Source organism: Otolemur garnettii, unplaced genomic scaffold (assembly GCF_000181295.1).
Source record: "Otolemur garnettii isolate 467f Iridium unplaced genomic scaffold, OtoGar3 scaffold00008, whole genome shotgun sequence".
In the NCBI taxonomy this organism is placed as follows: Eukaryota; Metazoa; Chordata; class Mammalia; order Primates; family Galagidae; genus Otolemur; species Otolemur garnettii.
In genome coordinates, this window is record NW_003852403.1 from 37,262,506 (window position 1) to 37,275,884 (window position 13,379).

The following is a 13,379-nucleotide window of genomic DNA, read 5'->3' on the forward strand; positions in this document are numbered from 1 at the left end:
AAAAAAAAAAAAAAAAGAAATTATTTTGTTCTCATCTATAAGAGAAAATCGAAATTACTGTTTCTTACCCTCAGTTGTTCTTAAATAAATTAAGTTGTTATATAAATTTCCCTTTTGCCTTCTCTCCCCCACTTTTTAAATCTCTCAAATTTTCCTTATGGTCTTGGGAACTTTTCTTCCTAAAGCTCATCAAATGGCCCCCCTTTCATCATATTCTTTTTTTTTTTTTTGAGACAGATCCTCAAGCTGTCCCCCTGGGTAGAGTGCCGTGTTATAGCTCATAGCAACCTCCAACTCCTGGGCTTAAGCAAGTCTCCTGCCTCCACATCCCAAGTAGCTGGGACCACAGGCGCCGGCCACAACGCCTGGCTGTTTTTTTTTTCCGGTTGCAGCCATCATTGTTGTTTGGCGTGCTGGGCCGGATTTGAACCCGCCGCCTTAGGTATATGTGGCTGGCACCTTAGCACTTGAGCCACAGGCGCCGAGCCTATCATATTCTTAAGCATACCCCTTATTCCCCAATAAAACTATCTTTCTACTTCATCATTTGACGTGGGATAGAAGATAAGCATAACTATTAGAATCTCTGGAAGAGAGGATCGGAGGGTAGGATAATTTTCAAAGGTGCCTTGGCTAAGAGCCATTGCCCTTTATATTTTTCATTGAATCCTTGTTTTCCTCTTACCTGCCAAACATGGGCATTTCCCTGAGGTCTAACTTTGTCTTTTTCACCATTCTCATGGTTTAATTCTTATGTACTGTTTATCTCAATCATTTTTATGTTCTTCTATTAGGCATTTTTACATAAATATTTCACTTTACTTCAAATTTAACCCAAACTGGAAATTTTAACAGAAAAATGCCATTTTGACCCATAGTCAAAAATCTTGTCAGCATTTTCTTTCAGAGAGTTTCGTGTGTTTATTTATTTATTTTTTTCTATTTCCATTGTCATAGCCCACTCAGAGGCCTTGGTACTTTTAAATCTAGTAAAAGACTTAAAAAGTCTCACTTACCTTTAAGCCTCCAGGTAGTCTCTGGTTCATTTCATTTTGCGTGCTGTGCTAGACTAGTAGTGTACTTTTAGTACCACTCTGAACATGTCCCTCCCCTGCTTAAAAATATTTTTTCCTTTTCTTTTCTTATTTTTTTTCCTTTTCTTTCCTCACCTTCTCTAAATTCTTTTTTTTCCTCATTATTTCTCAGACTTCTTCCTCTCAAGTCCTAGTTAGCTTTCTTCTTGTAGAAGTTCACCTCACTCCCTCACTTCTCTGTCTTATTCATTTTCAACCCCACTGTGCCTGAGATTCTATTTTCCTTGTCAGGAATTCCCTACTCTCAACCCTATGTCCTCATCACTTGATACTCTCCTTTTGCACCTTGTGTTCATGCCATGATAAACTGTTTTCAGTTCCTTAGATAATGCCCTGCTTTCTACTCCCTACCTCACTTTGTCTATTTGCTAAGATGTGCCTATAACCCTTGCTTTACTCATTCTTTAAAAATCAAGCACAAGTGTGTTCCTCTCCTCTGGCAAGTGTCTACTAACCTCTTCTGCTAAAAAGGGCTAAGCAACTCTCCATACTACATAGCATCTTATATTTGACTCAGTTATATGTTAAATTTTCTTCATTCTCTCTCTCCCATGTTAGTCTGTGCATTCTTTGAATGTCTTCAGTCATTAAGTCTTACTCATCTTTTAGGATTATTGGTTGAATGATTGGATTAATTTGCGGGTAATTGGAAAGCTTCACTCATTTGTATGCAATCATTAAAAATTAACATAAGCATAATATATTAGGACAGTTTTTCAGACTTTTATCTGTGTAACTTTGTTTCAAAAAAATCTTATGCAGAACTCAAAACGGATAAAACAAATAGAAAAGATAAGCTAGCAGTGACACGCGATTTTGTTCCTTTTTGGTGAGCAGCTTGACATGGTCGAGCAGATATAGTTCAATTTAAAGTTTTTAGTATTTTACAATGATAAAAGATCTTATTTGTGTGCCTGTTTTACATAATAAAGGACCAGCATCATCAGTTTTGTCCATAAGTCTTAAGAATTAGGTTCTCCATTTTAAACTCCATTAGTTCTCCTGACCTTGCTTAAGGTCAACAGTTTGAAACCAGCCTGAGCCAGGGTGAGGCCCTATCTCTACCAAAAAAGTAGAAAAATTTAATCAGGAATGGTGGGGCACACCTGGATTGTCCCAGCTACTAGGGAGACAGAGGCAAGAGGATTGCTTGAGCCCAGGAATTTGAGGCTGCAGTGAGCTATGACATGCCCCAGCACTCTAGCTGGGTGACAGAGCAAGATTCTGTCTCAAAAGAGGAAAAAAAACCCCATACACTCACACAAAAACTCTTAACACAATGTACATATCAACATTATTCATAGTACCTAAAAGGTGGGAGCAACCTGAATCTTCATTCGTTGATAAGTGGGTAGATAAAATATGGAATATCTATATAAAGAAATACTTGCCAAAAGAGAGAGTAAAATACTTACACTTGCTACAACATGGATGAATCTTGAAATCATTATGCTAAATGAATGAAACCAATCACCAAAAATACTCATTTTATTATTCTAGTCATATAAAAGATCCAAAATAGACAGTAAGTAGATAATTGAGTTCTATAGGGTTGGGAGGAAATGAGGAGTGATTGCTAAGTGGTATAGTTTTCTTTTTGAGTTGATTGAAGATGTTCTAAAAATGTAATGATTTTTTCTTTTCTTTTTTTTTTTTTGAGACAGAGTCTTAGTTTGTTGCCCCTGGTAGAGAGCTGTGGCGTCATAGCTCACAGAAACCTCAGACTCTCAGGTTCAAGTGAGTCTCTTACCTCAGCCTCCTGAGTAGCTGGGACTGCAGGCGTCCACCACAACGCCTGGCTAGTTTTAGAGGCCAGGTCTCGCTCTTACTCAGGCTGGTCTGGAATCTGTGAGCTTGGGCAATTCACCCACCTCAGCCTCCCAAAGTGCTAGGATTATAGGTGTCGGCCACTGCGCCCAGCCTTGTTGTGATTTTTTCACTCTGTGAATATACTTTAAAAATCCACTGAATTGTATAGTTCACATGGGCAAATTTTATGATTAGTGAATTACATTTTCATGAAGTTGTTTAAAAAGATGGACCAGGCTCGGCGCCTATAGCTCAACCGGCTAAGGCGCCAGCCACGTACACCTAAGGTGGCAGGTTCGAATCCCCAGCCCGGACCCGCCAAACAACAATGACGGCCGCAACCAAAAAATAGCCGGGCGTTGTGGCGGGCGCCTGTGGTCCCAGCTACTTGGGAGGCGAGGCAAGAGACTCGCTTGAGCCCAGGAGTTGGAGGTTGCTGTGAGCTGTAATGCCACGGCACTCTACCCAGGGGGACAGCTTGAGGCTCTGTCTAAAAAAAAAAAAAAAAAGATGGACCAAACAGTCTTTTAATGAGGTTTGGAAAGAAATCTGGTATGACAATCTTGTAGCCTTAGACAACTCTTGGTAATTAAAAAATTAATGACTGTAGGCTTGGTGCCCATAGCACAGTGGTTATGGTGCTGGCCACATGCACCTAGGCTGGTCGGTTTGAATCCAGCCTGGGCCAGCTAAACAACAATGACAACTGCAACAAAAAAATAGCTAGGCATTGTGGCAGGCGCCTGTAGTCCCGGGTGCTTGGGAGGCTGAGGCAAGAGAATCGTTTAAGCCCAAGAGTTTGAGATTGCTGTGAGCTGTGACACTATAGCACTCTACTGAGGGCAACGTAGTGAGACTCTGTCTCAAAAAAAGAAAAAAAGATTAATGACTTTAAAAAAATTAACAACTACCCTACCATTTTTGTTTTCTTTTTGGGCATTTCTACCAGAAAGGAGGTCAAAGAAAGAATGAAAATAACTCAGCAACACTTAGCAAATAGCTACCCTAAGTTTTTCTGAATTTTGAATTGAGAAGAATATTTTTTCTCAAAAAGACGTTTGTGAATTGTTTCATTCTTTAATTGTTAGTTTATATTTGCTTATAACTTTCTCATTTCCCCAAAGTACTCTTGAGTATTAGGTGTGATTTTCCTCAGGCTCATTAGATATATTTAAAGATTAAGTAATTTTATTCTTGTCAAGAGAAAGCATTTTTCCTAAACACTGTAATTTTAATCTTAAATCAGATTAAAATAAAGTTTAGTTGGGAGTTTTTAGACAGTTTACTGAGTATTAAAACAATACTAGGTACTGGGGAACCTAAAATTGAAACAGAAATCTTGCTATCTGCCTTTTAGGAGTTTACAGTCTATTTGGAGTGGATATGATTAATGATTTTTAATTTCATTTTTCTTAATAGGTCACCACTGTTTTTAATGAAGTCACATCATCCTTCGATGTAAATCCTCACGTGTTACAGCAGTTAGATAGTAAACGACAGCAGGTCCAAATGACAGTTACAGAGACCAACCAAGAGTGGCAAGTGTTGCAGTTGAGAGTACAGACTTTTGCTGCATGTGCAGTTGTGAGTTTGCAGCAGCTTCCAGAGAAATTAAATCCTATCATAAAACCATTAATGGAGACGATTAAAAAAGAAGAAAACACACTAGTGCAGAACTATGCAGCTCAGTGCATAGCTAAACTACTTCAGCAGTGCACAAGAAGGATGCCCTGTCCCAATTCAAAAATTATTAAAAACCTCTGTAGCTCACTTTGTGTGGACCCATACCTAACTCCTTGCGTCACATGTCCAGTACCAACACAGAGTGGCCAGGAAAATTCTAAAGGTATATACCTAAACATTTATTTGGGATAAAGAAAATTAACCATTTAAGTTTGTTTTTCTTATGAGTATAATATAAGCATAAATCCAGTTCATGTTAGTGCTTTTTCCCATCTAAGAGAAAAAGCTCAGTTATAACAAAACTCCTTGTTACATGAGTTTGCACATACTGCTAATCACTCAGACCCTCTAAATTCAAGTCATTCATAGAACATCTGATATCTGATAGAAAGTAACTGAAATACGTGAGAGGGGTGTTCACCCTGGCTCACCCCCTGTAAAGGTAAACAATCATACAGTGTACAGTAGCTAGGCTAGAAAACTTAATTTTATCAAATGTCATTTAGTGAAAGTTCTTATAAAATGTCTGGTTTCCCTAATTTAGTGCATATTTTATGAGATGAGTCAACTACATTATTATATTTAACCAACTTTTTTGTTTTCAACTGGAGAATTTATGGAAAATGAGAACTGCTACTTGTAGGCAGGTCTCAAGCATCAGTGTTTCTTCAGATGACTGACTCACTCTGGATTTATTTTTTGTTAAGATTTTAGAAAAACAAATTATTTGAAATGTAATAGATTTATAACTTTTGGCATGATACAGATCTTGAAAAAAAATATGAACAAACTGGTAGAAGAAGGCAGGCATTTTGAAATGTTAACATCTTAAAAACTCAATGGAATCATTCTCCTCTTCCTTTCCCCTGCACTTTATTGCTATGTGAGGCAATGTTATTTTGCAGTGGTCAGTGTTTTTCTGAATTCATGGTGACTGTGGACATTTTTATTAGAACTTGTGTGAAATGTTTTTTAATGTTTATCATTATACCTGCACATAATTAATTAATTAATTTTTTTTTTTGCAGTTTTTGGCTGGGGCTGGGTTTGAACCCACCACCTCTGGCCTATGGGGCTGGTGCCCTACTCCTTTGAGCCACAGGTGCCGCCCACTTAATTTATTTTTTAAAAATTAATATACTTTACCTGAAGTCACAATTTTTGTATATGATATTTCTCCTATTCACATGATTGTATATCTTGGATTGTTTTAGGTAAAAACTGTATGCAGAAAGACTATTTTATTAATCTTTTCATTGACTGAAAAAAAAAGTCATCAATCTATAAAAACTGAAGTCTAAAAAACATAGTTTTAGAATATCTTAAATCTCTTTTGGATCAGGAAATATTTGGTCACCTATGTTACGATTAAAAAGTTATTTTTTTCCTTATTAGGATCCAACTCAGAAAAAGATGGAATGCACCATACAGTTACCAAGCACAGAGGTATAATTACACTCTATAGGCACCAGAAAGCTGCTTTTGCTATCACGAGTAGACGAGGTCCTACCCCCAAAGCAGTAAAAGCTCAAATAGCAGATCTTCCTGCAGGAAGTAGTGGAAGTATTCTTGTTGAACTTGATGAGGTAAATAGTATTCTTCGTTGAATGCTTTCAAATTGAGAACTAAGTTGTCAAATTAGCTTCCAGAACTGTATTTTTCAGTGAAAGGACTGGGATTGATAATCTGTTGGAGTACTCCAGCAGTGGGATCCAGAAAAACAGCAGACTTCTTAAATTCTCATGTTTCTTCTTGTACTTTTTACCAGCTTAACTATCTTCCTAGGCAAGAAACCTTTGCAATGGTAGGTTGATAAGTTATTCATAAATATAATTCACTCCCATAGCAGTGGCTATAGAGAAATTGTTAAATAACTGTGAAAGCTAAATTTTCTCAGTTTTTTTAATGTCAGGAATTCCTATTGATACTCAGAGGATGAGTTAACAAATGTCAGATAATTGGGAACAACTTTGTTTTTAGTGGGCCTGAAATTTATCATATGTATGTGTGTGAAGTAGAGATCTAAATATATTTTTCCATATAAACAGCCAGTTATGCCACTACTGAATCTTTCCCTCCCTGATTTATAATGGCACCTCAGATATATATCATGCTTCATATTTGTGAGGGTCTATTCAGGTTCTCTATTCTCTTCCATTGGTCTATCTACTCTACAGTACAATCTTTAAAGATGAATAATCAGTGATGAAAAGTATTTGGTTTTGAAATTTTACAGTCATGTTATTAACAATGGAGTGAATGCTCTAGTTCTTTTGACTGCAAGACATAGGAACTTACCTGAGTTACCCACTAAACTATCTGTGCTAAAAGACTTACTTCTGTAATATAGGCCTATTTTAAATTTCTTTTTTTTTTGGTCAGCATCTTAGCTTATTATCTATACTTCTTTAAAAACATTCTGTGAAGTCTTTTCTTACTAACTGTATCTCCCCATAATGATTTTAACCAATTTTACTGTGATTTTGATATTTATACCTTTGTGGTTTGCATAGTTCTTCTTCCACCTAAAGTAATATAAAATGCATACATACCTTTTAGAGAGGAGTGATTTACGGACTATACTTACTGCTGAATAAAAGTTACCTTGGGGCTAGATTAAACAGATGCTCTTATTCTGCCCCTTAATGAATATAAATAAAGACAGCTTATTTCATTTTTCTATGTTCTTTCTAGCTGGTAAGTTTCTTTAGGAGTAGGGAGAAGATGACAAAATATGTCACTTAGAAATAGCACTTATCCTCTCTTCCTTATCCTCAACCTCAAAGAAGTATTTTACTCTGGAGACAAAAATCTAGTTAGCTATTTTAGGCCCATGGAAGTTTAATTATTGGGGAATGTTTATAGTTGTCATAAATAGGTCTAGTAATTGCTTAATGGGTTAATGATAACAATGTGAATTTTTAGATGGTGACTTAAATTCTGTTGATAAAATCCTAAATGCATTATGCTGTTTTCTGAAATTCTGTTTTCAACTAACCTTCAATTTTAGGCCCAGAAGCCTTACATGGTACAACGGAGAGGAGCTGAATTCGCCTTGACAATTATAGTAAAGCATTTTGGTGGAGAAATGGTAGTAAAGTTGCCACATCTCTGGGATGCTATGGTTGGCCCATTGAAGAATACAATCGACATAAATAATTTTGGTATATCATTTTTTTGAGTTCAGTTTTTAACACATTTCAGTGTATACTAAATACATGCTTATGAAATTAAAAATGTCTCTACCTATTTATCCTATACTAGCTAACTAGTCTTAAAAGGAAGGTTGCTTTAAACAAATTCCTTTTCTTTTATTTATTTTTTTTATTGAGACAGAGTCTCACTTTGTGGCCCTGGGTAGAGTGCTATAGCATCATAGCTCACAGCAACCTCCAACTCTTAGGCTTAAGAGTTCTCCTGCCTCAGCCTCCCAAATAGCTGGGACTACAGGCGCCCACCACAACACCTGGCTTTTTTTTTTTTTTTGGTAAATACAGGGTCTCACTCTGGCTCAGGCTGGTCTCCAACCTCTGAGCTCAGGGCAGTCTACCCACCTTGGCCTCCCAGAGTGCTAGGATTATAGGCGTGAGCCTCCATGCCTGTCCTAAACACATTTTTGAAAATTTTTTATTATTTTTATGTTACATACTTTTTGCTTCTTATTTTTTCTACTATGTGTTTAAAAAGATTTGGATAGGTATGGTGCCTCCTGCCTGTAATTTGGCTTCGGGCCAAAATGGATGGTTCATTTGAGGGTAGGAGTTTGAGACCACCTTGGGCAATCAAAGTAGCAAGGCCTGGTCTCTGCAAAAAAAATAAGAAAGAAAGAAAGCTGGACATGGTGGCTGAAGCAGGAGGATCACTTGAGCCCTAGAGTTTGAGGCTGTAGTGAGCTATGATTGTGCCACTGCACTCCAGCCTGGCAGATGAACACCCTATCTCTATAAAAAAAAATAAATAAATAAAAAGTAAAGAAAAAATAAAAATACATTTGAATTGGATCATTATGTAAACTTCTTTGGTTGCTCTAAATGCAATACCCCAGCACTTAAATTAAGGTTATGGCATTCAATTTCAACATTAAGAAGCAAAATTGACTCTTGTGCTAGCAGGGGAGCTTTAAAAATTTTAGTGGCTCTCTATTTAGAAAAATCATTTGTAAAGTGATGCAGGCTTAAAACAATATATTTTTGTAGATGGAAAGTCCCTCCTGGAAAAAGGAGATGGCCCTGCTCAAGAATTGGTGCATTCTCTGCAAGTTTTTGAAACAGCAGCAGCTTCAATGGATTCCGAGCTTCATCCCTTGGTAACTAATCCATGAAAGTGTAGTGTTCTTTAGATAAAACAAGTGATCTTATTAAAATGTCTAAGGTTTGAAAAGTACAACTTTGATGTCATCCCTAGTAATTGGATTTTTCTCTTATGGTATATCTAGATTCCTCCTTTACTGACAGTGTGACTCTTGTGGGCTTTGAGGTAAAGCTAGAGCTGGCTGCATGAATGATAGAGAATCCAATCTAAAAGCTTAAAACACAGGGCCTTGGGGAAAGGACTCTGATGGCTCAGAAGCCAGGTATAAACAGGGAAGAAGCTGCATGCAGCCTTGGTCATCCACACCATCCTAATAATATAGCACCAAAAAAGGTTTCCTAGATACGTGTAAAGTTAAAAGGAAGTCACTTGTCTAAGATGAAACTGGTCAGTGACATAGAACATTGATTTGTGATTTTTTTTTTACTATTAAAATATTTCTTAAAAGATGGAAGAGGAAAAGAATGAATAATTTTTTCATAGAAGAATTATTCTCTCCATATATCTATATTAGGAAGTGTTCTTCAGTTTATAGTATTATAAAGGGTACAAGCTTCAGTTCTCTTAATATAAAAGACGGAATCTAGCAGGAAGTAGAGAAGAAGGCAGTTTTTCTGTATATAAAATATATCTAAGCTCAGCCCCTGTGGTTCATGCGTCTTAGGCACCAGCCACATACACCTGAGCTGGCAGGTTTGAATCCAGCCCAGGCCCGCCAAACAGCAATGATGACTGCAACCAAAAAATAGCTGGGTGGTGTGGGGGGGTGCCTGTAGTCCCAGCTACTTGGGAGGCAGAGGCAGGAGAATCGCTTGAGCCCAGGAATTGGAGGTTGCTGTGAGTTGTGATACCACGGCACTCTACCCAGGGCAACAGCCTGAGGCTCTGTCTCTCTCTCTCTCTACATATATATATATATATATTATATATCCTGTACTGCTTTAAAATTCTGTTGATTTACTATTATTAGAGAAAGTTAGAATCCTCCATCTATATGTTCTTACTCGCCATAATTAACAAAATGTATTCAATTGAACTCTAAGACTCATCTGTTGAATAGCCACATGGCTCTTGTCATCATTAATCGTAGTTATGTTCCATGCAACATTTAATAATGAGGTGTATTGTAATGCTTTTGTGATCGTAACAACTATGGTAAGCCACGAAGTTAAAGTGGAAATTACCTACCAAACATGATTCTTAGGGTATAATTAAGAACACTTAATCTAGTGATTAAAAATTATGTGCAGGCAGGTCATGGTGACTTACACTCATAATTGTAGCACTTTGGGAGGCCAAGACAGGAGGATTGCTTGAAGCCAGGAGTTTGATACCAACTGAGTCATGTAGTTAGACCCCCATCTCTTAAAAAATTAGCTAGGTATGGTGGCATGCACCTGTAGTTTTAGTTACTCAGTAGGCTGTGGCAGGAGGATTAGATGAGTTTGAGGTTGCACTCTAGCCTGGGTGACTGGGTGAGACCCTGTCTTTCTCCCCACCTCCCAAAAGATGTCCCTGAACCAGTACCGCAAATTTGGAGGAAGCTGGTGATGTATGGTGCCATTTTTTTCCAGCCAATAGGGAACACCTTGCAAATACCTTTTAACTTGTTTTCTGTTAATTTTAGAGAGAATTGAGTGTTCTGAATGCCTAAGAAAGGATATGAGCAAGGGATAAATTCTGCACCCTTTTTTATTCTTTGTTTTTGAAAGAGTTATAATACCTTAGTTTGGATTTAGGTCATTATTTTATTAAGGATGTTTAGACAGTAATGTTTTGAAGTATCTGTAGAGTCATTTCAAATAAGGATTTCCTCAAACATAAGCTATTACAGTTAAATTTTAAATAGTATGTGCTCGCTTCAGCAGCACTTATACTAAATTTTAAGTAGTAGATTCTCTAATGCAAATTCTGATTGCCTTTAACTTTTTGTTTTAGTTGGTACAGCATTTGTCTCATCTTTATATGTGCCTCCAGTACCCCAGCACCGCAGTGAGGCACATGGCTGCTCGTTGTGTAGGCGTCATGAGCAAAATAGCTACCATGGAAACAATGAATATTTTTTTGGAGAAGGTTCTTCCATGGTTGGGAGCAATTAATGACAATGTGAAACAAGAAGGTGCAATTGAAGCACTTGCCTGTATCCTTTTTTATTTTGACAAAATATACAGAAATTATATAGTTTTATGTACTTTGTGAACTATATATTTACTAACCAATTTGTTTGACTTATAATCAATGTTTTATTAATATCCAGTACTATGTAAGTGTTTCTATGTTATGAAGAGTTTCTAAAGTTTATTCATTACTTGGTGGAAAATGACCAAAAAATACTAAATTAGAAATATACAGTCAAGCTCTAAGGGTATGTATGGCAGCAACTGACATTCTTTAATTTGAAGTATCTGAAAGATATTTCTCAGATCAGAAAGATGGATGAAGATCAAATCAGTAAAATGTCTGGTTCAAAAATGCTAAAGATTACAGGAGAACTGTACTTACTAGGCTCATTATATCCAGTTGTTGATTGTCAAGATCAAGATCATGGTAGGAAATTTATCTTCAAGTGGCATGACACCGAGTTGTGCTCCATCACTTACAATGGGATTCATTTTATTGTGACATTGGAGTTCCAGTATCTTGTAGGAATTTTTATACCAAACAAAAAATCTTATTAGTAAAGCTTCCTCTAACCTTCCTCAGATAGAAGACATAATTTTGTGAGAAATTGTGAGAAAGTTACATAATATTTTCAGAGGAGCAACAAAGTGTGCAAATGCTGTTGTAATTGAATCATAGGCCTTGATGATCAGTTTATTTCCTCATAATGAATCTTTATAAAAGTTACACAATCTTGGTGTATCATTTTGTGATAATGTCTGTCTCATAACCACTTTGAAGTTTCCTTGATCACTTACTCAGGTGTAATGGAACAACTAGATGTTGGCATTGTTCCATATATTGTCCTTTTAGTTGTTCCTGTGTTGGGAAGAATGAGTGATCAAACCGACAGTGTAAGATTTATGGCTACACAGTGTTTTGCAACGCTAATTAGACTTATGCCACTTGAGGTAAGTTGGAAAACTTTCCATTTTCTATACTTTATCCATAATTATAACCCTTTTTACCAAACCTGTAAGTTTTTTTAAAAAGGCATTATTTTAAAAATACTTTTGTTACAAGCTTTAAGATTTTATATAATACTTTAATAGGTGGTTTAAAAAAAAACAGGGTTTTTATTTAAGTAAAAGAAGAAATCAGACACGGTGGTTTCTGAAAGAATGATAACTGTTTGATGCTCTTTAGAAATAGAATTGTTCCTAAATTTCTCTGGTAGTATCCAGGGAAAGAATCTGGGCTGAAATTTAGATGAAAGATAAGTTTTAGAGATGGCAATTAAAATTGCAAAAAGTAAATTAAGTCTCATACACCTATTGGCCATTTATATGCCCCCCCCCCGTTTTTTTAGAGAAATATCTATAGTTTCAGTCCTTATATTTAGCCTTTGAGTTGGAGGTTGCTGTGAGGTATGATGACATAGCATTCTACCAAGGGTGACAAAGTGAGACTCTATCTTAAAAAAAAAAAAAAGACAGATCAGCCATTGAAGAGAGACATAAAGTTGGATACATCCAGGATGGGTATGTGAACACTACAGAGTTTGTCAAGGGAATTTTTGGAGTATTGAGGATTTTAGAGTTTTTTTTTAAATGGCCAGTTGAGCTCACATTTTCAACAATCTTGTAAGTGCTTTTCCTCAATATATTGTTCTTTGATAAATAGCAGAAGTGCTTTATGTGTATTTCATATTTTGTGTCATAGAATGTTAAAAAGATATGTACTTGAAGGGTTGAGATTTAATAAAATTAATCATTTTTACTGCTTTATCAAGGACATTCTTTTTTTTTTTTTGAGACAGTCTCACTATGTCACTCTCAGTAGAGTACTGTGGCATCACAGCTCACAGCAACCTCAAAACTCTCGGACTTAAGCTATTCTCTTGCCTCAGCCTCTCAAGTAGCTGGAACTACAGGCATCCACCACAATGCCTGGCTATTTTTTTGTTATAGTTGTCATCATCTGGCCTGGCCAGGTTTGAATCCGCCAGCCTGGGTGTATGTAGCCTGTGCCTTACCGCCTTACCGACTGAGCTACGAGTGCTGCCAGGACATTCTTAAAACTGGCTCTTTGAGAAAATGTTGGTGCATGGCTATGAGAAATACAGTGGGTACTTAATACATTTCCGTGCCATTGCCTTGATTTCTTAGGCATAGGCAGTCTTCCCCACCATAACTTTTGCACCATTAGTGCGAATGCCACCACTGTAAAAAAATGCAAATAGTGTCTTCCTTTTATTAAAGGAAACAATTTTTTTTTTTTTTTTTGAGACAGTGCCTCAAGCTGTCCCCCTGGGCAGAGTGCCGTGGCATTACAGCTCACAGCAACCTCCAACTCCTGGGCTCAAGCGAGTCTCCTGCCTCC

The 13,379-nt window shown here is 36.9% G+C and overlaps 1 protein-coding gene across 2 annotated transcripts in view; it reads left to right on the forward strand.

Annotated features, from left to right (window-relative positions):
• The window catches only part of BTAF1 (B-TFIID TATA-box binding protein associated factor 1), a 103,680-nt gene that overhangs the window by 68,431 nt on the left and 21,870 nt on the right, over nucleotides 1-13,379 (forward strand). For both annotated transcript variants that reach the window (XM_003783699.3, XM_023509570.1), the window contains exons 20-25: nucleotides 4,323-4,749; nucleotides 5,982-6,172; nucleotides 7,597-7,750; nucleotides 8,783-8,892; nucleotides 10,836-11,037; nucleotides 11,820-11,968. In XM_003783699.3, the coding sequence (XP_003783747.1) occupies nucleotides 4,323-4,749; nucleotides 5,982-6,172; nucleotides 7,597-7,750; nucleotides 8,783-8,892; nucleotides 10,836-11,037; nucleotides 11,820-11,968 (1,233 nt within the window). The remainder of the gene's footprint in view (nucleotides 1-4,322; nucleotides 4,750-5,981; nucleotides 6,173-7,596; nucleotides 7,751-8,782; nucleotides 8,893-10,835; nucleotides 11,038-11,819; nucleotides 11,969-13,379) is intronic.